This window comes from Protopterus annectens, chromosome 2.part1 (genome assembly GCF_019279795.1).
Source record: "Protopterus annectens isolate FY-2018-M chromosome 2.part1, PAN1.0, whole genome shotgun sequence".
NCBI lineage: Eukaryota > Metazoa > Chordata > Ceratodontiformes > Protopteridae > Protopterus > Protopterus annectens.
In genome coordinates, this window is record NC_056729.1 from 874,171,588 (window position 1) to 874,199,142 (window position 27,555).

Here is a 27,555-nt window from a genome sequence, read left to right on the forward strand (position 1 = left end):
ACTCAGGTCACTCAACCACGAGTACCAGTATGACTCAGTCATATTCCATATGGGTGTGAATGGCCTGAGACGCACCTCCCCGGTCTATATGAAGAGAGATATGATGGACATCTCTGAATATCCATGACAGGCTGGTAGGAGCCTCACACTGAGCAGCATTCTATCCTTATCAAGAATTATACCACAATACAAACAGAAAATAACTTTAATAATTGGCTAAGCTACTGGTGTCATTCCAAAGGGATCCATTATTTGTCAGCCTGGGACAGCATGATCAACAGGCCACACTTCTTTGCCAGAGATGGTCTGGAACTGTCGCTGCTAGGTTATTGATTACTGGCCAAGGCATTAGTCACCCCCACAGTGCTTTTTTCGGCAGTGCCAAGCCAACAGACCTACCAACGTCAGAAATTCTCCTAATGCCAAGCTAAATGTATAGCTGCTCATTTCTAGGAGTCTTAAATAGAAGCTGCACTCCTTGGAAGGTCTCCGTGCCCTGGAGAATGCTGATGTCTGTACAGTTACAGAGACATGGTTCAAGGCTAAAGAAACACCCTAGCAGTCCAAAGCTACAATGCCTATCACATATTCAGACCACCCTCTGAAAAGCAAAAAACTGAAAGGAGGAGGTGTTTCTATTTACATAAAAAGCAATCACACCTCTACATTGGTCAAGCAGGATGACTCACTTGAGCTACACCATGTAAAGCTGTTCATAGGGAAAATCCCCTACCTGTTATTCTAAGTCTTTTGGTTTAAGTACTTGGGCTTCATACAGGCTGTTTTACATTAAGAAGGTTTGTTGTCTGCACTGTTGTGGCAGGACAGGTAGCTTACATCCTTCTAAGTTGGGAATTGCTGATTGAAGGCCCAGTTTCTGCTATTCTAAAAGTGTATTATTTCTGGCTTAAGCACTTGGGCTTCAGGCCAGTTATTCTACATTAAGAAGGTTTGTGGTCTGCACTCTTGTGGGAGGAGAGGCTGGATTCTGCCCTTCTGAGCTGGGAATATCTGGTCACAGGCTTATTGTGCCTGCTTATTTGAACTGTTTCTTTCTGAAATTGGTGCAGCTTGTTGCTGTAGCATTGACCAGATTCAGGCCTGCTGAATATAGCTTTGTTTGTATAACTTGAGCACTGATCCAGGCCATCTTTTTTGGAGAAGGTTCCCCTGCACCCTAGTAAGCAGGGGTGTGCAGTTAGAACTTGTCTGATTGAAGACTGCTGGAACAGGGCTCAGTTTTGAGCTTTTTTTCTGGTTAATTGGGTAACTTGTTTAAATCAGTTTGTTCATTTTCTATTGTTTATATATATATATATATATATATATATATATATATATATATATATATATATATATATATATATATATATATATATATGTATATATATATATATATATATATATATATATATATATATATATATAATTTACTTTATTCATCTGCTTTTACTGTATTTGTGTTCCTTCCTACTTTATTACTAGTGGCATTGACTACAACTTTGATCTGCGATATATAACAATAAGTATCATTTTCTGTGCATTTAAAGTGTTTTTTGAGTGTATATGCTTTATTTAAAAAAAAAATATATATATATATATATATATGTATATATCTGCTTGTTTCCCGCCTTCCTAAGCTAGTATAGTCCAGTTTTCAGGTTAGTGCTGAATTCAGGGTTGTGTTACAAATCTCTGCGTTTGCCCATACCTTACTTGGATAGAAGGAAGTTCTCTGTTCACCTGTGAGAGAGGGGAGCTTTGAGCAGCCTGTCTGTCCCTGGAGGAGTGGTTTCAGCCCATAAATTAGTAGTTTATTGGCCATTTTGGGATAATTTCTATCTCTTTCATTTTCCTGCTATAAATGCCGTATTTGCCCGGTTTTGCACGCCAGGCAGCACTGGTTAGCTAGGATAAAACTATTCCCGGCTCCACAAAGTCTCCTCTTCAATTTTTCCCTTGGATCTAGACAAACGTTCAACTTAAGCATTCACGCCACTCATTTCTCACCCTGGCACTTACTCAAAACTTATAGAAAGCACTTATAAACCCTAGCACTAGACCCTCCTGTACTGTACAGAAGGACAAGGCTCTCTATTTGACCTTACCAGCCATCCAGTAAAACAGTTCACTGTACCTATCCAGGCATGTCCAAAGGGCAGTTTCAGGTGTACTCTCCAGTCCAACTAGTGAATCTGGGCATTTTGAGGCAATGTTACAACTGCCTCATGTACACAGACAACCCCCTCCTCCTATCACCAAACACTAATACATGCGAGAGATGCAATTATTCAGCCAAACTGGAGGCTAAGCTCTCTCAACCCAAGACTGGATCAGACAGTCAAGAGGAGATGGGAAATACTTGCATCCACCACCAGTCTCACATAAACTCATTAAAGCAGCACTGGAAAAAACACACATAAATACAAGAAAACATACTCGGAGGCTCTAAATAAAAATCTGCAAAACCAACAGAGACCTCCAAAGCAAACATCCAAGCAACCTCCACCCCCCAACACAAACCATGAAACACATACTTCACAAAACCAGTGTGCCATGCAATCACAGCCCTTAAGGCAAAGTAACATACCAACATACTAGTAAGAGGTGGCTCTATAGTCAGGCACACTGATGTCCCACTCACTAGGCTGAATAAGGAGAAGGTTACTGTTAGCTGCCTGTCGGGCGCCAGGATCCGCCACATAACACAAGCACTCAGGTCACTACAGAACAAGTACAAATATGACTCTGTCATTGTCCATGTTGGTGTGAATGACCTGAGCCGTACCTCTCTGGACCACATGAAAAGAGACATGGAAGAGCTCTCTGATCACGTAGCCAAGGCTGGTATGACCCTGACCCTGAGTAGCATCCTGCCCTCACCAAGAATGATACCACAGTATAAAGAAAAAATTCTCAGTTTCAACAATTGGCTAAGTTTCTGGTGTCATTCAAAGGGGATCCAGTGTCTGTCCACCTGGGATGACATGCTCGACAAGCCACGCTGCTTCGCTAGAGATGGCTTGCACCTGTCACCCTTAGGCTTTCGAATACTGGCCAAGGCTCTTGCCACCCCCATAGTGCCTTTTTTAGGCAAGGCTCAGAAGACAAACCTACTGCCGTAAATAGCACAAGTAACAAAAAACTGAGGGTAGTGCTACTCAATGCCAGAAGTCTGAACCTCAAAATGCATGCACTCGAGGCACTCCTCAGTATGGAGAAAATCGATATATGTGCAGTAACAGAAACCTGGTGTAAGGCTCCAGAGAGCACTCCAGCACTACCAGGCTACAACTCATACCATACATTTTGGCCACAGAACCCAAACCAAAATACAAAAGGCAGGGGCGTATCCATATTCATCAAGGTTACCCACACCTCCAGGTTAGTGGCACAGCACGATGCTTCAGAGATCATCCACGTGCAACTAACAATGGGCAAAACAGCAGTTCAAATTGTAGCTTGCTACAGATCACCCACCATGTCCCTGGACCCCCATTCCACGTTCCTGGAAACACTGGGAAACATAAAGGTCCTACCAAATTCCCTAATATTGGGTGATTTCAATTATCCAAACATTAACTGGGAGAACTACTCAAGTACTAACTCCCTTGCCCAAAATTTCCTAGAATTTATGAACTCAAATGCCCTGGTTCAACTGGTCAACACTCCCACCAGAGGTGACAACATATTGGACCTGGTCATCACCCAACATGGGCGACAGTGTTCTACACCGGTGGTCAACCCCTCGCTGGTTAGATCTGACCATAATCAAATCACTTTGGATATCCACATTCCGCCCCCACCCCTGGACAAGAAAACCACCATGAAAAACTTTTCAAAAGCAAGCTTCACGTTACTTAAGACCGAGGTTGAAAGTTTCAAAGCCCCCATGCTGAAGGATAACACTGTCCAAGCTGCAAAATTCTTTACTAATGTATTCTACGGGCACCTACAAGAATGCATGGATCATGCAATCCCAAGCAAAACCAAGGCTCACTCCTCCAAGAAAAGGAAACCAGTCTGGTGGACTCCTGCCATAAACAAGCTATACAACAGAAGGAGGAAACTAGTACAGAAAAAGAGTAAAATCCCAAGAAGGGAAGACATCCCTGATCAGTATCAGCGTGAAACTACGATCCCTCATAAAATCATCCAAGGTGAGCTTTGTGAGAAAAATTGCCAAGGACTCCAAAGATAACCACAAGGCATTCTTTAGCTATGTCAAGAATCTAAGTGACAATGCTCAGATCTGCTTGGAGTTAGTGCAGAATGGCACAAAATACACTGAACCAACCGATATCATCAACATCCTGGCAGATAGGTTCAGTGCAAACTTCACCCCCCTCTCACCCCCAAGAGGGCCCATAACCATACCAGAAGAATGTAGAGTCCCTGAATTCACAGAGACTCAGGTTAAAACAGCCCTCTCCAAAGCCAAAAACACAGCATCAATGGGACAGGACAGTGTCCCAGGTTGCGTTCTACATGAGCTCAAAGACAAACTAACCCCTCACCTAAACACACTGTTCAAACTCAGCCTCTCCACAGGCTATGCACCCACAGAGTCGCACACAGCAGCAGTTATTCCACTCCACAAAGGTGGAGCCACAACAGACCCCTGGAACTATCACCCTATAAGCCTGACAAGCTTAGTCTGTAAGGCTATGGAGCGCATCATCATGGAACTCATTAACAGAGACATTGGGAACCTCCAAACCCTGGACCCTATGCAGTTCGGCTTTGTTAAGGGCAGATCCTGCCTCCTAAACCTGGTGGACGTCTTTGAGACAGTTACCAAGGCTATAGATGAGGGAAAGGTGTTACACACAGCCTACCCAGACCTCGCAAAGGCCTTCAACACCATTCCCCATTCTGGTATTATAGATAAGCTCACCAGCCTGAACATAAACCCCTATGTCACAAGATGGGTTGCCAACTGGCTCACGGACAGAACCCATATGGTGAGAGTTGTGGGAGCTAGGTCCGACTCTAAATCGGTTACAAGTGGAGTGCCCCAGGGCTCAGTCCTAGGACCCCTCCTGTTCGCCATATACTTCTCAGAGGTACAGGCAAGCACAGGAGAACTATGGCTGACCACGTTCACAGATGACTGCAAACTAGGGGCTATAATTGACTCTTTGGCTGACACAGACATCTTCCAAAAGAGTCTCACAGAGACGGATACCTGGTATCAAAATCATGGCCTCAAGCTAAATGTCAAAAAATGCATAGTCATCCCCTTTGGAAAAAACAAAGTACCCACAAACTACCGCATAGGTGGTAGTCCCCTAAATACGGAAGACGTAATAAGGGATCTGGGGACCCAAGTAGATAGTAATCTCACCTTTGATAATCACATTGCCAAAGTGGTTAGAAAATCCTTCTACGTGGCCCACCTAATCACAAAACGGTTCACATCCAGATCAAAAGAGGTCATTGTGCCCTCTACTCATCACTCATCAGACCCATCATAGAGTACAACGCCCCATTTGGGATGTACCTTACAAGACACCTGCAACAGCTGGAAAGACCACAGAAGTACCTCACCAAGAGGATCACTGGTCTCAAACAGATGCCCTATGCAGCTCGACTGAAGAAATTACAGCTGTACTCGGTTGCATACCGCCTACTCAGAGGTGATCTCTGCCTGACACACAAGGCGCCATGTCCAACCCAGAATTGATGGAAATGCTCTACCTAAAGAAAACCTTATCCCAGTGAGCCACATGCTCTAGGGATCTAAACCTCACCACAACAATAAATAGGACGTGCTGGAGGGATAGATTCGTGTCCCAGAGTCTTCCCATGCTTTGGAACAAGATCCCAATCTACATTAGGCAGAGCTCCTCGCTAACATTCTTCAAAAGAAATCTTGACGAGTGGATGGGAAACAGAAAGTTTACCTCGGGGATCACTTCAGTGGCTCTGCCGGACAGAGGCACAGGGAACTAATCTAAGGGGGCAGCGAAAGCCAACACATTCTGGCTAGGCTTATAAATGTCTTTGGGCAGATAGCCTAGTACCTACCTATGAACCTATGAACCTATATCATTGCTACCTACAGGTCCCAATACATGAACCATGAAATCCAGTCCAAATACCTGAAGTTACTAGAATCACTTTCCATTAAGCCCAACACAGTACTCAAGGGAGATTTTAACTGCCCCTCGATAAACTGGGAAACATGTACAACCACTAACATGCAGGCTCAGAGATTCTTGAACTTTGTTGATGCAGATGCTCTGGAACAGATGGACTGCACTCCCACTAGGGTCTCAAATATCCTTGACATATTACTCACAAACATGGGAGAGCCTTGCAGCCCCCCCACCCCCAGTGTAATGTCCTCATTGGTTAGATCAGGGTCATAAATCCATCTCCTTTGAAATAAATGTGACTCTAGTTCCCCCATCAAACCAAAAGTCCCTAAATAATTTTTCCAAGGCAAATTATCTCTTGCTAAATGATAGCATAGGCAATTTTAAAGCTCCCCCAAAACCCAAAAACATGAAGGCCTATGCAGAATTATACATGAATGCCCTGCACAACCATGTAAACAAGTGCATAGAAATGGCAGTACCTGACCAAACTAAACCCAGGTCTAGCCAGAAAAACAAGCCACCCTGATGGACCCCTAGCATAAATAGACTATACAACAGAAGGAAGAAACTCCTGTCTAGAAGTTACGAAGGAGGGAGAGCAACAGAGAAAAAAAAACCCTCATTAGTGTCAACAGGCCAATCAAGGAACTAGTCAAGACATCAAAAGCTGAATACAAGACTAAAATAGTCCCAAAGCAAAGGATAACCACAAAGCATCACTAGATGGACAGCCAAATGGCTCAAAGATAGGACACATGTAGTTAGGCTGAGGGATCTACATCCAGAAAGAAGCCAGTCACCAGTGAAGTACCACAGGGCTCAGTGCTGTCAACTCCTGTTTGGAATATACTTCACAAATATTAAGGCAAATGGAGATGGCCTTTGGCTGACCAAGTTTGCTGATGACTGCAAGTTGGGGGCAGTCAATGACTCCCGAAACAATGTTGATATCCTACAGAAAGGTCTGATGCAGACTAATGATTGGTATCAGAGTCGTGACCTCAAATTAAATGCAAAGAAGTGCTTAATAATACCCTTTGGGAAATCAAATACTCCATATTACAACATTAATAACATCCCCCTAATAGTAGGCCTAGTGGTACAGGTCTGGATACTTAGATAGATATTCATCTGAATTCTGACCACCTTGTGTCCACGGTGGTGAAGAAATCCTTCTCTGTGGCTCAGCTTATAAGTAAGGGTATGGCATCCAGATTTAAGGATATCATAGTACCACTGTAGTCAGCCCTCATCAGACCAGTAATCAAGTACTATGCACCCTTTGGCATACACCTTGCCAGGTACTTGAAACAACTGGAGTGTCCTCAGAAAAAATACAGGGTATAACCAACATTGTTATATGTGAATCTATTAAAAGCCCTATCACTATATTCAGTTATCTACTTATTCCCGAGGGGTGATCTGTATCTGACCGAGAAAGCAGCTCTGACCCAGCCCTAATAGAAATTTTGCATATTCTTAAAACTATCTGTACGAGGCTTCCCTGCTCCAAAGATGTAAACCTGATCTCTGATATAACTGCATTATGCTAGAGCAACAGGTATGTGTCCCAGAGATTGCCCCTCCTCTGAAATAGGATTCTTATTGACATGATGTGTAGTCCTTCCATGACCATCTTCAAACTCAGTCTGGACCAATGAATGGATGGATGAGAAATCCCAAATTCACTCGTAGTGGGTGTCCACATCCCTTATGGATAGAAACAGTCTGTAAAATAGTCAAAATCCTGCTTGCTGACCCTTGTTATCTTTCCCTTAGAGATAGAAAATTGGGTAAAATCTGCATAAAACTGCCTAGGGTTGTAAGGGATCTTGAGCCATAAACCTAGTAATCTCCTATGAATCTATAACATATTCAGTACACCACTTGCCCATGTTAGCCAGTCTTACCCTACAGTTGACATTACAAGATAAGCTTTCATGTCAGTAAAACATTGTCAGTGTTTCCGATTTCTTTACATAGATTTGAAAGCACATTTAAAGAGACTCTCATGACTACAGTTCAAACAAATGCTAAAGCATTGCTTGTAATATCACTTTAGCATCACCCATAAGATCACAATCCTAAACCATGTCATGGTAATTGTTGTTTTGGTATTAAAATAACTGTAGGGGGTAGGATTAGGTTTTGGATTATCATGCATTTGCAAGATGAGAAACACATAAATTACACAGTAAGGAGGAAACCTAACAGTTACATGATTTACCTAGTACTGACATTTTTGGAAAAGTTATACATTTTACATATTCACCCAATTCTGTTCCCTCACTCTACCTAGTACTCATGATGATACCCTTATGTGTGCCAAGTTGTTTTAGTAATAGATAGAAGATATGTAATAGAAATTACACCGTTTTGAAACTAACAGTCACATGACTTCACTACTTACAATTTACAATAAGTAAATTTAACAAGATTAATTTTGCTCCCCTTACCCCACCCAGCACTTATGATAACCTTATATATGTTCCTGGAGTTAATAAATTCAGTATTTTTAAGCTTGTTACTTCTACAGGAAGTCTGTTCTTTGCATCTACCTCTCTTTCTTTATGAAATATATCTCCTCTGAGCCATTTACAATGCATCATTCATGTGTGCCATCTTGATCTTATCAGTGACTTTTTTTTAGCACTATAACTACTCAGACTGCATAGATTTTACTGACATGTTTATAGATTTTCATCTTTTAGCTTATTTTCCTCCTTTTATTAAGGGTCTTTGTATAAAACCCTACTAATTAACTGGTTGAGGCCAGGTCTGTTGAAAGCGTCAAACTGAAATTTCAATATAGTGAGGTTCAGAATATTGGGCACCGAGATGTTCACATATAATAAATGTCTGCACATTTGCATTAGCAAGAAATCTACCAAAAGTGTTAGTTTTTTTTCTCTTCACTAATTCTCATATGCCAGCATAACATTCATTTAGTTTGGATTATTTAGAGTCTCTCCCACTGAAAACTGTAACTTCCTGTAATTGGTTCCCTGGTGCAGTAGATATAGAAACTTTTAAAATTATACATAAGTTGGATACTTCAGCAAAGATCATGATTTTAAATATGTTAATATTTGATATTTTCTAGTCCATGATGCTGTTAAAGACATCACTGAAAACTGAACCTTTACTAAAAAGAATTGTAAAAACATTATATGTAAGCATGTGAATATTTGATAATTGTATGCCTTGCAGCCATGGCATTTCAAGAGTGCATTATATTTGGTATTCAGAATTACTTAGCAGGACCTTTCTACAGATTAGACACATCAGGAAAGATTAGCCTGTCTCTTTACATGGCATCTGATGACAATCATGCACCATTATGGCTACCCTCCTGTGAACTGGTTCTCTCCTATATCATTATACAGCTGAGGTCTCCAGAAAAGAAAACAGCACTATAGATACGGCCGAACCACTCCTCTGTAAGAAGCGTGATATCTTATTATTAGCTCCGTGGTTCTTCCTCTTCTTGCCTATCCCAGAACTGCCTACCTTCCATGATGCTTTTCCACTATTAGCTTATCTTTACATCATATAACTCAATGTTCTTTCACACCTGCCCCATAATTAATATTCTTTTCCATGTTTCCTGACTTTAGTGTGCACTGTTTTGTGTTTGTTTGTATTTTTCTCTGGTTCAAGATCTATTTATCTAACTTCATTTTAAAGTCATTTTAAAATTCTTTTTTTATTTGCAGTTATATTCAAGGCCATATGCTTTCTTGCTTTAACACATTATGAATAATGCATTTTCATAATACTTTTCTGTGCCTTGGGCTCTCCTAGGCTGTAAATTTTGACTTCTTATCTAGACCATATTTTTCATGGAGTAATTCATTTTGCCAAACAGTTCTTTGCTAGGCACAATGACAATTCTCTCAAAACTTCCCAAATGTTTTTTTATTGTTATTGCCTCATTTTAATTATTTATTAACAATCCTCCACAGAGAAGTTCCATGTGTAGTTTACTATTTTGTGTTTGTAAAGTGTCATCAAAATATCTTTATTTATTAATCTGAGTTCTATAGTGACCAATCTTAAATATAACTAAATGAAAACAATTATACTTGCATTAAAAGGTTTATATTTGAAAAAAAACTGAGATCCTTTAAGACCAGTGCTAGAAAATATCATAACCCAGCAAATGTTGACATGTGAGAGAGGGGGGAAAAGAGATTTCTTCTTCACATTTACTAATTAGAATAACTTCTGAGGTCATGCAATATTAAAACTTATTAGAAGCAACTGTCAGCATGCTGTTTTTATAACCAAAATCATAAGAACATATATGGTTGTTATTTGTGAGTGTAGTGCATTGTAAAAAATGCAAACAAAATACTCGGCACAAATATATGACATACGTAATATGCCTGACGTAATGCAGCATTTTATAACCTATCTGTATGAAAAGCAATAAATCATTGCAAGTGGACAAATCTGTATCACAATACAAAAAAAGAGATGAACATTCAACTCTACCAATGAATAATGCAAATATTTCCAACTTACATTTGCTCCTGCCTCAATTAAGACTCGAGCGCAGGCTAGGTGATCTCCTAAGCATGCTTCATGGAGTGGAGTAACATGGTCAATGGTCAGTGTATTTGGACTATAACCCTGTAAAAGAATACAAAAGTTTGAGCCTCCATTCCTGATAGTCTTAGCATATACCACATTATTCAGTAGTAATGCTTCTTCAAGTATAAATGAAAGAAACTTCCTTAGTGAGGCACAGAGGACCACTCAGAGCCAGCAATAACGTATAAAACTTTATTAACCAGAGTTAGGTGCTTTCATTCCTAAAATTCACTGCAACTTCATCAGAACACCTTCAAGTATCCCATATTCTGGTAGTTTTCTTCTCTATTCTTATTTCAGCTTTGCTGTCAGTAATATTACATAAACACAGTGCAGACACAATTCAGGAAGAATCCTAGCACTTATGCTAAGGGCCACAGTAAAAAGCTTGTTATTTTGTGTTAATTTGTGATTTAGAAACACATTAGCTGCAATAAGGAAAGATTTCATTATCAGCTAATTTGCATTTTTCTGAAGTCCCTCTATCACAAGTACTGATCAGTACTTTCCCGCAGTGGTTAACATCAGCAGCCAAATCATTGTGTTAGCACAAGCAGCCCCCTTCTACTCTTCCACATATATACACAAGTAAAATACACATGCACAGACACACACACACACACACACACACACACACACACACACACACACACACACACACACACACACACACAGCCACCTCATGACAGATCACACTCACAGACATAATCATCCATTCACCCTTACACAGACACACACCTACCTAACCTACCCTCTTACTAACCCCTTCACTGCTACCTTCAAGACAGATATACACTCAAACATACACTCACATATGCTTGCCCCTTGCATAAACTCATGCACATACCCCCTAACACTACCTGACTGCTAAACTCCCCCGAACTTAACTCTGCAGAAGTGGATGAACATACTTTTTTTGGCTGTGTTCATTACAGAGTGGCCAGGAGCAACAGTGCTAATTTATGTAGCCGAACAAATTACTTGGCTGCATAAGTGTCTAACAAAAGTCAGTTCCCAGGGATTGCACATGGCTAATTAGCATATGTCTGTCCTCTGCGATGCCTCATTAGCATTTAGCATGGCTGTGGAGACAGACCACCATTGTGTTGCATGTTTTATGCAAAAGCACTACAGTAGGGCTGTTTCTGAATTCCAAAAAGCTGCCACAAGGTGTATGCATTGTTTACACCTCACTGTGGCCTTTCTGAATTCAGCCCAGTATATTTTCATTAATGCTAGAATTAGGTTTTCTACTGTGGTCAACAATCTTGCAGAAGAAATGGAATTAATAAAGGCTGCTAAAATCACTGCTTGGTTATATCTCAAAAAATGACTGAATGGTCTCAGTCAGACTGTAAGTCATTAAATTAAACATTTTAATGATACAAGTTTATGCTCCAATAAAAGACGCTAAGGAGGAAGAAGATTATCAGTTTTATGTGGATCTGCAGCAACTTTTGGAAACAAATGCAAAAAAAAAGTTACATCTCTCAGAGGTGATTGCAATGCTAAATTCCATAGTTAAACAAAGCTAAGAAAAAAACAGTCTCTTGCACCAAAGTCCTCTGTACATAGCAGATCCACAAATATCCAAAAACAAGCAAACAGAGGACAACCACGTCGATAAAAGTACCAAAAAACTTTATTTCCACAGATGAACGCTTTCAGGCCATATGCCCTTCATCAGATAACACACAGTATAAAACCTCACATATTTAAAATAAATATCAGCCTATCACATTTCAATAAAAAGCCCTTCTTTTCTTTAGGATGGGTTTTAAAGGTATATACCCATTAATACCAGGAGACCTATCTGCTCCTAATCGCACTATCCACCTGGTTTCAGCACATTCAGTTTCATTTACCAAATTGCCCCCCCTGGTGTTTGGAATCACAACCTGTATCACCATAAAAGTGATGATGGGGAAAGTTACCACGTCACTGTTTAAGAAAGAATGTTGGCGTAACAACATGGGAATTTTGTGGAGAATAATAAGCAACAGTTAGAACCGAATATCATAAACGAAAACCAAGCAATGACCACCAAATCTCACAGTAGTTATGGTGACTCACTTTACTTCACTACTCTCACAAATAGAATAGAATTCCATCCCACCCAAGTTCGGGGCAGAAACAAGTATTACAAAATTCATAACATAGTTTAGGCATCATCTAGAAAAAGCACCGCACTGTCCAAATATAACCTAATTCTGATTACCCCATAGGTTCACTCTAGTATTCCTTTGCCTAAGTTCTTACTCATTACAATATCTATTCCCTAATTCTCAACCTTTATCTCCTTATCTTCCTCAAACACGCAGATCAGCATGCACGCTTTACACTGTTAATTGGGCGTGTATTGTACATAATCTTTTAATATAATTTTGTATTGTTACACCTCAACTGTTGTCGATTGTAATTCTAAATAGAATTCATTGTGTTATGTGCATTACTATGGAGCTTTTCTCTCTGGGACTCCACTGAAAATGAGCTTTGTTGCTTATTTGTCAGTTGGACTATCTCAGTTAAAAAAGCAAACTGGCAAACAGACATACTAAATACATAAATGGTTCAAGATTAGGAATGAGGTAAGACAAGGCCATGTGTTGTTATCATACTTATTCAAGTTATCACCTGAATATATTGTGCAAAAATGTTAAGCTAGATGAGTCAAATACTGGAATCAAAATTACTGGGAGAATTATTAACAACCAATATATGTCATATATCCAGATAAAACCATTCGGATCACTAATAGTGAAATGGAGTGGAAGAGCTTGTTAATGAAGTTAAAAGCAAAAAGTACAAGTTGACTTGTTGCTCATTGCCCCCCCCCCCCAAAAAAAAAAAATATATATTTTATCTAGTTCCATCAGTTCTTTACAATCAGATGAGAATGAAGTGACTTAATTTTTATGGGCTTACAGATCTTTTTAGATGGTAATTATAGCCATGAAATTAAGAGTCAATTTCATTTTATAAAGAAAGCTATGGAAAATCTGGATAAGATTTTAAACAAAGACATCTCATAGTCAACAAATGTCCATATAGATAACGTTATGGTGTTCACAGTAACAACATATGAGAAAGCTGAGCCATAATTAAGGCTAAGTGATACAAAACCAATACTGCTAATATGTGGTGTTCCAGAAAACTTTTAAGAATTCTGTGGACTGCTGGAAGATTAAATCATTCAATATTTAAGGAAATAAGTCCAGACCGTTTGTTGGAAGGTTTGATAACCGAATTAAAATGTAAATACTTTAAACGTATAATGCAAACACAGGATTCTTTGTGGAACACAATGTTGCTGGGAAAGTTTGAAGGCAAAAGAAAAAGTGGCAGAGGCTAAAGTGGGTAGGCAGCATTACTGAAGTGATGAATATGAAATTGTAGGAACTTAATGAAGCAGTTCTTGGCAGGTAGACCTGGTGTGCTAAAGTCCTTGGGAGCTTGTCTAGTTACTAAAAGAATTTTAAATGAATGTCATTCGTTCCAAAAGAGCAAACCAAAAACAACTGTTGATCATTGAATATAAACTTTTCCTTACTACTGTGCAACGTCAGAGTTGGTATATATAAGTTGTGAGGTGTGGGGTGTCCTCTGCTATACGGGATATACAGGGAATCTTGTCACCTTCATAAGTAAAGTTTTGTTTTGGGATAGACATAAGTGGTTTCAGCTATTTTTTCTAACAAATCTATCCCTCCAGCATGTTCTGTTTATTGTGGTGACAAGGTTTAGGTCCCTAGAGCATGTAGCTCGGAGGGATTGGGATTTCTTTAAGTGGAGCATATCCAAAAGTTCTGGGTTTGACATAGCTTTGTGTGTTAGGTAGAGATCGCCTCTGAGTAGACGATAAGTGACGGAAGTGCTTTCCAGATGATAGATGCAGGAACAGTCTGTAAGCAGGGTGAGTGCAGTCTTTAATTATTCCTCTGGACCTGCTGAGACATCTGGATAAGTACAAGTCGTGCATAGGTGGTAAGTTGGTCTTAATAATCCTCTAGGCTGTCTTCACCACTCTCTGGTCATTACAATGATTTTCCTCATGTATTTTCCCTTCCCCTTTATCAGTCTCATAGTACATGTTTTGTCTTATTACCAAATCCATTCACCTTTTCTTATTGCACTATATTTTTTTAACTTACTGATTGGATTATTCCTGGTGATTCTGACACTCAAAGTACACTAGTCACCTTACTAGCAAGTCCACTGATCTTTCCTTATACTCTGCTTACCATTTAACTGCCTGCAGTCTGTACCTACCCATCCCCCTCTAACACATTAAGCTAAAGTTTCTGAAAGAGCTCCAATATCCCCTTATTTAATTGCTGGTCTGTTTGTTCCTTGAAAGATTTCCAACCCTCTCATCTTTCTGTTGTCTGCTGTTGTTTTTAAGGCTGTTTCTCTGCCCTCCACCCCTTATGGTTATCTGATTTCAAAATCCACCCTCTCTCCTATTTCATGAATCAACTATTGTGTAAGCTATTTATGTACTCTTCCCATTCCCACCCACTGTTTTCCACAGACTCATGATACTGATTGCCCACATCTCTTGATCATTTTTCTGGAACTTCTAAAGCTTGTTGTCCTAGCCTGCATTCCAGTAGTGTTTTACTGTATCCAATTCCATCCAAGCAAAGTTAAGTACCTTTGATTGCTAAAGTGCACTTAAGTTACTTCAAGTGATCACTTTTCTTTCCTACTTTTATGTGTGTATTTCATTGTTTGTTTTTAATTGCTCTTTCTCTCACTGTTACTGTCTTGTAATTACCATCAGCAAGGGATTTCCAGCTAATTGTTTAAGTGGTTTATGTTAGCATATTACTTGTGGGTCTCTTTTACTGTGCTTTTACATCAGAAGGACTGGTTTTATTCACCTTGTGGCAGGAGGTGATTGCCTGGTTTCTCTGAGTTGAGAAATACATGAAAGGATTCATAGTGTAGTCATTTTATTGGCCAGAGGGCTCATTACTTAGTTTTCTGTTGTCTTTCTGTACTGCTATAAATGTTGCATGTTTACATGGGTTTAGCAAACACCCAGAAGGCAAATTTTCTCTGCAGAACAGTCCATAAAACTGTAACTGTAAAGTAGCAGTATAGTGCAAATACATTATGCACAAACAAGTTTAGAGAACCTAGTTGGCCCTTGAGTGGCAATATTTACAAATTTAGTGGAATTCAGTATTACCTAAACACTAAAGTTAGTAGAATTTAGTCCTGTTTAGCATGATCTACCCCAGTAAAGAACACTTATTATTCCTCACAAACAAAGCATCTTTAATAGCCTTCTAAACCCAATAGTCCACCTCCGTGCAGCTCACAGATCAAAGGACTGGACAGTATTGCAATTTACTAACTTCTCTGTAGCCAGCATGGTGGATATGGGCATTTTGAGACAATTAAGTAATTGTCTCATGTTTGCTGAAAACTACTTAATCCTTAAAGAATCTGACATAGCATGTAATAGGTGTAATTACACAATGACATTGGAGGCTAACCTCTCACATACAAGTCCACATCAGGTTGTCGAAACCAAACACACAACATCCACCTCACATAATGCACAGCACACAAATAGGCTGAGGCTCTTAAAAGCAATCTTCCTAAACAACAAAGATCACCTAGACCAGCAGCTGTCAAAGCTTTGCCTCAGCAATCCCAAAGGAACTCAAAGGTAACTCCCAAATTTGCTCTGAATTGGTGGTCAAGAATACCACATACACAAACGCCATAGATATAGCCAACCTGCTGGCGGACAAGTTCAGTGAAAACTTCCCCTCCCTGTCCCCCCATCAGTAAACCAGGACAACCCTAGCACCTGCCCCTCTCCCCTCATCACCAGGGAGCAGGTTATTTAGCTTTCAGCCTGTTTCTACATCACTTATTAGATCTCTAATCAAGAAATTAAAACCAACTACTTTAGAAGCTGATCTCCCACCAGAGTATCTGCAAAAAGCAGCAGATGCCATAGCATACCCCATCTGCATCATAATCAACAGAACCTTATCTGAAGCCACCATCCCCTCCATTTGTAAAATATCTCATGTAATACTACTCCATAAAGGAGGCAACTCCTTCGAACTGTCCAACTTTAGACCCATAGCTATTCTGTCACCACTGGCTAAAATTATGGAGAAGTGTGTCCATAAACAACTTATGCATTTTCTTACTCAGAATAAGCTGTTGACTAACTCTCAGCATGGTTTTAGGCCACACCACAGTACCACCTCAGCCCTCCTATCCTTCCCTAACACCATAAACCATAACCGAAATAACAGCAAGCTTTTCTCAGCCCTCTTTTTAGATCTCTCCAAGGCCTTCGATATGGTCAGCCACCAAATACTCATGCACACCCTTAAGGCATTCTCACTAAATAGCCATGAGCTTCAGTTGTTCCAATCTTCCCTGTGTGGTAGACAACAAGCCATCCTATGGCAGGACAAATTGTCAATCCATCTACCCATCACCATAGATGTCCCTCAGGGCCCCATACTAAGACCCCTTCTTTTCTCTCTCTTTATTAATGACCTTCCTATTGTCATCCCGAATGCCATCTGTATCCAATACGTGGATGACTCCACCTTGATTTGTTCAGCCACCTCCCCGACAGATCTAATGACATTAACCCAGAATACTTTCAATATAGTTGAAAACTGGTTCTCTAACCGTCAGCTGATAATTAAACCCTAACAAAACAAAGTTGCTTCTTTTCTCCCCCACTTGTAAGTCTTCCTCACCACTCTTTACCATAAAAATCTAATAATGGTACCATTATCTCCCCAGATGTGCAAACTAAACTCTTAAGCGTCACAATAGACAACACCCTCAAATGTGATATCCATGTTAATCAAACTATCAAAACCATTAACAAAAAACTTGGCTCCTTCTATAAGACCAAACCTTTCCTTACTCCATTTGCTAGGACTGCTATTGCTCATTCCCATCTACTGTCCACCCTTCTCTATGCCTCCCTCTACTCACTAATTTGAAAAATCTGCTCTTAGCAAACTCTCCAGCTGTTATAACCATATTGCTAGATTTGCAACAGGCACAGCCTATAGCACCCACCACTGTCACAACCTAAATCTTCTGAGGTGGCTAGAATGTCCTAGCCTACTTCAGTACAACCAGCTTATAATTGACCATAAAGTTCTCAACCATCCTGATAATACACCTGGACTTAAAAATATCATCAACCCTTATAGCAACCTGAGGTCACTTCGCTCTTCTAATAAACTACTAGTTCAAACATCCAAAATCAACAACTCTGCTGGGGACTCTCTGTTTGCTAACTCTGTTGGCAAAACTTGGAAATCTCTTCCTGCTGATATTACTCTTGAACTGTCTCTTACTCAGTTCAAAAAAAGCCTTAAGCTATACTTTAAAACTCACTGGCTATGTTCTATTTCAAAATATGACTAGATTCTCCTCTATAATCTGTATTAATGTTACATTGCCTAGTCAATTTGTCAACACGGTTTTAAAAATGTATGGTTATATTACCTACTTGCTCAACTGGAGCCTGTAGACTGAGTGTAACCTGTAATCATTTTGTGATTTTTACTGTATGTTCTACTATGGAGCTCTTCTCCCCGGGCCTCCACTGAAAATGGACATCTATCCATTCGGACTATCCCAGTCAACAAATGTAAAATAAATAAAAAAATATTAATGCCCTCTCAAAGGCAAAAAATACAGCCTCCATGGGAACCAACAACACATGGCTGTGACCTACATGAACTCAGGAAAGAGCTCTCAGCACCACTAGGCACCCTATTCAACCAAAGCCTGTGCACCAGATTCATCCCAGCAGAATAGAGAACAGCCACTGTCATCACTCTGCACAAAGGTGGAGCATCCACCAACCCAGGAAATTATAGGCCCATTGGCCTAACTAGCCTGATCTGCAAGGCCATGGAACACATTATCGTGGATCTTATCAACAAAGACATTGGCAGCCTCCAAACGCTTGATACCACACAGTTTAGTTTTGTCAAAGGGAGCTCATGCCTGTTAAAATTGATCACCTTCTTTGAAACAGTCACCAAAGCCATGGATGAGGGCAAGACAGTGCACACCATCTACCTTGACCTAGCCAAAACCTTTGACACTATTCCCCACTCAGGCATAATAGATAAACTCTCCCAGCTAGGCGTCAACCCATATGTTACCATATGGGTAGCTAGCTGGCACACTGATAGAACTCAGTCAAAATAGGGGACACCACCTCCAGCAGTAGACCCGTAACAAGTGGCATACCCCAAGGATCGGCCTTGGGGCCTCTACTGTTTGGGATATACTTTTCTGAGGAGTAAGCCAAAACTAGCGGTCTGTGGCTGACTAAGTTTGGAGATGACTGCAAGCTGGGTACTGTCATAAATTCCCCTAGTGATGTCAACATCCTCCAAGAGGGCCTTAACTAAATTAATGACTGGTGCCAGAAGTATGGCCTCAAACTGGATGCCAAGAAATGCATCATTATCCCCTTTGGGAAAAATGGTGTCCCCATTAATTATTACATTAATAACAATGTACTAAGCATGCAGTCAGTCATGAGGGTCTTGGGCACCCAGGTTGATAGTAACCTGAATTTTGACCACCATGGTGCCTCCATTGTAAGGAAGGCTTTCTACATGGCCCACCTAATAAATAAGGGTATTTCATCCAGGAACAAGGAGGTCATAACATCACTGTACTCCTCCATTATCAGACCCCTTATTGAGTACAATTCCCCCTTTGGCATGTACCCTGCCAAGCACATGCAGCAGCTGGAGAGACCACAGAGGTTCCTGACCAGGAAAATCCAGGGTCTCAAACACCTATCCTATATAGATAGGCTAAAAGCCCAGTCCCTCTACTCAGTCTCATACGGACTGCTCAGAGGTGACCTGTGTCTGGCATACAAGGCCATTTCAAACTCAGCCTTGATGGAGTTGCAGCATAGCCATAGGTCAAACTCCACTCGCACAACCTGCACGCAAGGTCTCAACCTGGTCTGTGACATTAATAGAACTTGTTGGAGGTATAGATTTTTGTCCCATCGACTCCCCCATCTGTGGAATAGACTTTCTCTCCATCTCAAGCAAAGTACCTCTATAGCCCTCTTTAAGAGGAACCTAGACGACTGGATGGGAAACAGAAAATATACCCCTGGGATCCCACCTGTGTCCCTGCTAGACAGGGAAAACAGGTGCTGACTTTGTGTGAACTGGCCAAGGCTCTTGCCACCCCTATAGTGCCTTTTTAGGTGGTGTTCCAAAGACCAAATTACCACAATAGCAGCTACAAACAAATGCAATCTGAGGGTCATGCTGCTCAATGCTAGAAGTCTAAATCTCAAAATGCACTCATTCAAAGCACTCCTTAAAATGGAGAACATCAACATTCATGCTGAAACAGAGACCTGGTTCAAGGCAGCAGAAAGCACCCCTGCACTACCAGGCTATAACTCATTCCATACCTTTTGATCCCAGAACTTGGACGGAAGCTCCAGAGGTGGTGGTGTTTCCATATTCATAAAGGATGCGTACTCCTCCAGACTGGTAGCCCAACATAACTCATCAGAGATACTTTAGGTGCAGGTAACATTGGGTAAGACAGCAATTCAGGTCGTAGCCTGCTATAGGTCCCCAACTATGCCCCAAGACTCGCATTCCATGCTCCTAAGCACCCTGGAGAATATTAGGGTCTAACCTATTACTCTCATACTGGGCGAATTCAACTACCCCATCCATTAACTGGGAAAACTACTCATGTACCAGTACACGCCCAACATTTCCTGGACTTCATTAATTCCAATGCCCTGCACCAGTTCATTCTTACCTCCACTAGAGGTAACAACATCCTTGACCTGGTCATTACTAACATGGGCGACCGTTGCTCTACACCAATAGTCAACTCCTCCCTGATTAGATCTGACCACAAACTAATCACCTTGGAAATTCACATCCCTCCCACCCCCCACAAAGCTAACCACCAATAAAAACTTCTTCAAAGCTAACTTTGGGCTCCTAAAAACAGAGGTGGCGAACTTCACTGCACCCATGCAAATGAAGAATAGTTGCATGACTGCCGAATCATACACTAATGCACTGTACGAACACGTACACAAATGCATGGATTTCACCATACCCAATAGAACCAAGACACTCTCCTCCAAAAAAAGGAAGCCAATCTGGTGGTCCCCTGCCATAATCAAACTGTACAACAGAAGAAGGAAACTGATGCAGAATAAGGTGAAGTCCTAAGACTGGAAAAACTCCCTTATCAGCCTCACCAAAAAGTTGAGATCCTTCATCAAATCCTCTAAAGCTAGCTATGAAAACAGAATTGCAGCAGATAGCAAAGACAAACACAAGGCCTTCTATAGTTATGTAAAATATCTCCATGGCAATACCCAGATTTGCTCTGAGCTGCTGCACAATGGTACCACCTATACCAAGCCAACAGATATTGTCAATATACTGGCAGACAGATTCAGTGCCAACTTTACCCCTCTCTTCCCTCTAAAAGACCAATTACAATACCAGTAGATTGCCAGGAACCAAGTATTACTGTTTTACAGGTTAAAACAGCACTGTCCAAGGCCAGGAATACAGCTTCTATGGGACCTGACAATATCCCTGGGTGTGTTCTACATGAACTACAGAGTGAACTGGTATCTCACCTGTGTGTTCTGTTAAATAACAGCCTCACCTCAGACTTTGTCCTTACTGAATGGCGTACTGCTACAGTCATCCCTCTCCACAAAGAAGAAGGGACTACAGACCCTGGGAACTATTGCCCCATTAGCCTGATGAGTCAGATATTCAAAGCTATAGAACACATCATCATGGACCTAATAAACAAGGATATAGGGAATCTCCAAACTCTGGATCCCACACAGTTTGGTTTTGTGAAGGGTAGATCATGCCTGCTCAACTTGGTAAACTTCTTTGAGTCAGTCACCAGAGCTGTGGATGAAGGCAAGGTGGTTCATACAGCCTACCTTGATCTGGCCAAGGCCTTTGATACCATTCCCCACTCAGGAATCATATAAAAACTCACTAAGCTAGACATCAACCCCTATATCACTAGGTGGGTTGCAAACTGGCTTACAGCTAGAACCTACAGTGGGAAAGTAGCTGACTCCAAGTCAGACTGCCAACCAGTCATGATAGGAGCCCCACAGGGTTTGGTCCTGGGTCCTCTCCTGTTTGGTATCAACTTCTCTGAAGTCCAGGCCAACACAAAGGGACTCGGGCTGACAAAGTTCGCAGGAGATTGCAAGTTGGGAGCTATTATTAACTCCCCAAGTGATGTTTACATCCAACAGAAAGGCCTCACTGAGACCAAAGACTGTTTTCAAAACCATGGCCTTAAGCTCAATGCCAAAAAATGTGTTGTCCTTACCTTTGGGAAAACCCCAGTTCCCAAGAATTACCACATTGATGGTAATCCACTGAACACAGAAGGCGTTATAAAAGATCTGGGAACAGGTTGACAGCAACCTCTCTTTTGACCACCACATTGCCACTGTGGTCAGAAAGTCCTTCTATGTGGCACATCTCATTACTAAGGGTTTTGCATCCAGGAAGAAAGAGATAATTGTCTCCCTCTACTCTTCCCTCATTAGGGCATTCATCGAGTCCAATGCCCCATTTGTCATGTACCTCACTAGACACCTGCAACAACTGGAGTGGCCACAAAAGTATCTCACAAAGATAATCCTAGGCCTTAAAGACTTGTCCTATATGGAGAGACTCAAAAAAACTCCAACTATTCTCTGTCTCATATCGCCTACTTATAGGCAATCTCTGCTTGACTTACAAAGCCATGTCTGACCCAGCTCTGTTAGAATTGCTACATCTAAAGAAATCCCAATCCCTGCACAAAACACACTCCAGAGACCTCAACCTCATTACTACACTCAACAGAACGTGCTGGAGGGACAGGTTCATAACCCAGAGACTGCCCATGCTATGGAATAGACTTCCCATACATGTCAAATAGAGTACCTCACTGGCCCTCTTCAAGAGAAATCTTGATGTGTGGATGGAAAATAGAAAATTCACCCCCTGGATCACTCCAGTGGCTCTACTGGACAGAGGCACTTGGAACTAAGGTCAGGTGGCATGATGCCATGGTAATCATATGGGTTAGGCTTGTAAAGGCTCCAGGGCCATTAGCCTAGTACACACCTATGAACCTATGACCCTATGAGCATGGCAATTCTGAATGACCATGACTTGTTTTGTCATTTTACTGAACAATTTCAGGCCAATAAAGCCATACCCTACTAGCTGTGGATATGCATATTTTGGCCTTATTATGACCTTGTCAACACAGCACAAGCAGAGTGTTTGACTAAGCATTAGAAACACAGGGCTGCTATACTCAGCTGATGTCCATGGAAATTGACTAGTAAAATGACAAAACAAGTCATGGACATTCAGAATTTCCAATTAGCTGAAACACCTGATGTTCATGAGGATTATTTGCATATATCCCATGTGCTTCTGATACAAGGGGTTTGGGAGGTCACTCAGTGGAAGTTCTAGTTTTGCTGGAGTTTTCATTTTGCTTTTACTGATTGGTTTTTCAGTGACCTTCTTACTTATTGATTTAGTTTGTTGTTTGGGATATTTGTTGCAGTGACCCTAATGATAATTGACATCAGATGGGCATAACAGCCCTGTGTTTCAAATGCTTAGTCAAACACTCTGCTTGTACTGATGAGGTGATAACAAGGCCGAAGTATGCATATCCAGCTAGTAGAGTTTGGCTTTATTAGCCTGAAATTGTCAAGTAAAATGGCAAAACAAATCATGGACATTCAGAATTGCTAATTAGCTGCAGTACCTGATGTTAATAAAGATTATTTGCATATGTCCCATGTGCCTCTGATACAAGAGGTTTGGGAAGTTACTCAGTGGAAGTTCTAGCTTTGCTGGAGTTTTCATTGTGTCATTTCATTTTGTTTTTGCTGATTGGTGTTTCACTGACCTTCTTACTTATTGTTTTAGTTTGTTGTTTGGGATATTTTTGCAGTGACCCAAATGATAATGGATATCAGCTGGGTATAACACACCTGTGTTTCTAATGCTTAGTCAAACACTCTGCTTGTGCTGTGCTGATGAGGTCATAACATGGCCGAAAAATGCATATCCACAGCTAGTGGGGTTTGGCTTTATTGGCCTGAAATTTTCCAGTAAAATGACAAAACAAGTCACGGACATTCAGAATTGCCTCTTAGCTGAAACACCTTATGTTCATAAGGATTATTTGCATATATCCCATGTGCTTCTTTATTTCTTGAGGGATTCTTTCTCTCTCCCCTTTGCTCTTTGTCTTCTTTCTCTCACTTTCTTTCCTGGAGTATGAAAGGTCATGCTTTCTGTTGTTTCACCATGTTATTTATCCTACCACATGTCCATTACCTATACCTATATATTCTTGGTCTTCATGCTTTCATATGTAAGATTATTCCAGTTTGTGCCAATGCACAGGCACGCATGCACACACACACACACACATACACAAACACACATATGTGTGTATATGTGCGTGTGTGTAAATCTCTCTTTCTACATATATAATCTATATATGTATTTATCTTTCCATAACTACACCTATATATTCAGATTAATGATCTGTTGGTTTTATACACAAAGTGCCTTCTCTTCCATCGACTTCCCCAAGTTATCACTTTCTGACTATATACATCTGATGTTTGACTGTAATTAAATGCAACAAATTATTATTTTTTCATCCATCTCACGAATGAATTACCTGTCAGTGTAGAGAAGCCAAAGCACACAAAAAGTCCTTTTGGCACAATTTCCCTGGTATTTTCCTAAGATCTTTGAAGGTAATACTATTATGGCTGGAGAATGTGAGGGTGGTGTTCCGTTTAGAGTACAGAGGTAGTGTGAAGAGTAGTCCAAGATTTTTTCTGGAGAACCTCCATAAGCATTACAGTTTTATGCTCCTGTATGAGGACTATGATGGGTCACAGGATAATGCTGATGCTGGCATAGTTTGGTCAAGGTTGTTACCTGCATTACTGGCACCCAATGTATAGGGAAGACTGCTATCATCACTACAATGCCTTCAGTCAGTACAAGCCTAAACTCCTTGGCTGATGGGAGGATGGAATAGAGCACAGCTGCACCTCCATGCTGTAAATCACATCTTTTACCAATATTTTACCTACGTAAATACCCTCCCATGCATGCCACTGGTCAGTATGACATCATACCCTGTTTATGTTTCTAGCCCCTGCAGAGATTGAAAGGAACAGTGAGATGCACATGAGCAGACTAGTGTGCCCAACAGAGCACCAAGCTAAGTTTATTTTTTGCTGTGAAAGCCATGTCTGCTTGTATGGTAACAATTATAACCATTGAAAGATACTTTGTATAACTTTTTTACAGTAGTAAGACATCTATCAGTATAGGCATACATTGACAGAATAAGTTTGGCAATGTTAGAATTGCACTTCTCCATGCTACCTCCCTGCAGTGGTGAACAGCTGGATCAACATGCTAAATCTATTTACACTGAGATTGTTAGCCTGAATGTAGGTTCAATCCCCTCTACCAAAAATATTTTGTCATGCCAGAGAAAATGTGTCATCATAGTAATAACAATGCATTTTTACAAGGTTCATATATGTCATCTCCATAATTATTAGTTGGCTGGGCACTTCACAGAATAAAGTACACTTATCTTTCCCTTCTTTGTCACCTGTGCTTGAAATTTATATTGTGTGATAATCATGCTATTCATGTATATATATATGTATATATATATATATATATATATATATATATATATATATATATATATATATATATAGATAGGTGTATTATTTTCAAAACTGAAATAGAATCACTGACCACAAGCACATATGTGCTATCCTGATAAACAGCTCCTGTAATACACTGTTATGTCACACTGCATGTGAGGATGCCTTTTGGATTACACCCCCCCCCCCCCACACACACACACACAGACAAATATAATACTCAGACAAACAGGTTAATGATATACTTGTGTAAGTCATAACATTAAAAGGTTACATTCTTTCACTGTATCAATATCAACCATATGGCATCTAGGTCCAAGGAGGCCACTGTTACACTATATTCGGTATCATCAAACATCATTGGGTACAATGTCTCCTTTGGTATGTGTGATTATGTGAGGTAATGTCAGCTGTGCCAGAGGGAGCAGGGCAGTGCATGTGTAACATATGCCAGCATAGCTAGCTGGAGTTTTGTAAATAATTATATGTCATTAGAATATCAAACTGATGTGTAAAAATGCAAGTGTTACAAATGTTTTTGTAAAGTTGCTTGTGTTAAAAATGTATCAACAGTGGGTCCTGCTGGATAGAAAAGAAATATACATGTATGTCAGACTGTATTGTTGTAACAGATGAAATATATATATTTTAACAGAGGATACTGGAAGAGAAGGGGTTAAGCACAGCTAAACTTAAGAAAAATAGCCAGAAATTAAATGATTTGGTTTAGGCCACAAAGATGTTATCTCACAGGTCTGAATTCAGCCAGAGAATGGCTTGTTAATCTCTGCAGGAAGGGTGGAAGTGTTGGAATTGTTTTACAGTTTCCAGATGCTGTAATAAACCTTAGCTAAAGTTTTATCTGTGTATTGTGACACATCAGTGCTGCATCCTGGCTCAATTTCTAGTGAGGGGGTAGTGTGGGAACAGAGGCAGGTGACCAGATGCAATGTCATTCTGTAGCCAGAACTGAAATTGTATTTGAATACTAGCAGGAGAAGTGATAAGTGTACTCTGTTTTTGGACCTGACAAGAGACACTCATGCACTGTCATCTTGCCTTGATTTAGTAAGTAACTATGGAACACTAATTCTTCAGTCAATTAGGAAAATATAATGAGATTAGTTTAATGTTTTTTTCTATATGTCTAAGTCCATCTGTGCAATTTTTTATATTTCTTATGACTGAAACACTGTTTTTTTGTTTGTTTGTGTCTTTCGGCTTTTCCCGGTTAGGGGTCGCCACAGCGGACCTCCGGTCCGCTAATGATTGGCAGTTGATTTTTAGGTACTGACTTGCCAGGCCTGATGCACAACCTTCAACGAAGGTATGCCCATTCACGCATGTCTCCATGCAGAAGACGCTCTATCTGAGAGTCGAACCAGTCAGCGTCTTACTGTGAGGCGACAACGCAACCGCAGCACCACCACCGCGGATTATGACTGAAACACTGGTGTTTATTGTAAATAGATATTCAGTATTTTTGTTTATTTATTTAGTATTAAATATATGTAAACCTTTCATTTTGGCTGGTTTTTAGAAAATATTTAGCCTTTGAGAGTACATGCATTTATTTAGTGGCACTGTGGTTCCACGTTCCTGAAAGTCTTGCTACTTGGATAAACACTACCATTTGTATAAATATTAATTTTGCTAAGTGTAATTGGGTACCCTTGTAAGGGCCTTAAAGTAGCTGGCTTCGGGTGTTCTGGTGGCAGTGAATGTACCTTATAGTCTGGGCGGAGGTGACAGACTGGGTAAGCTGTGCCAGCTTTTCCCAGGTGTGTGTGTGTGTGTGTGTGTGTGTGTGTGTGTGTGTGTGTGTGTGTGTGTGTGTGTGTGTGTGTGTGTGTGAGAAAATCAAATCGCAGTGTGTGTGTGTGTGACAGCTACTTTGGACAGGGATGATGAGAGCACTGATTTCACAGAGAGAGTGGTGAAGGACTTGGTTTGGAACACCTGGCAAAGGACTTAGATCTGTAGTGGTCAGTGCAGAGTCTTATTTGGGACCTGGAGAAAAAGCCCATCCCAGGACTGGAGTGTGTATTCTCTGTGTGCTCT

At 40.6% G+C, this 27,555-nt stretch overlaps 1 protein-coding gene across 4 annotated transcripts in view; it reads right to left on the reverse strand.

Moving 5' to 3' along the window:
• ASB5 (ankyrin repeat and SOCS box containing 5) overlaps positions 1-27,555 on the reverse strand; it is a 685,704-nt gene that overhangs the window by 203,968 nt on the left and 454,181 nt on the right. For all 4 annotated transcript variants that reach the window (XM_044062518.1, XM_044062520.1, XM_044062519.1 and 1 more), the window contains exon 3: positions 10,632-10,739. In XM_044062518.1, the coding sequence (XP_043918453.1) occupies positions 10,632-10,739 (108 nt within the window). The remainder of the gene's footprint in view (positions 1-10,631; positions 10,740-27,555) is intronic.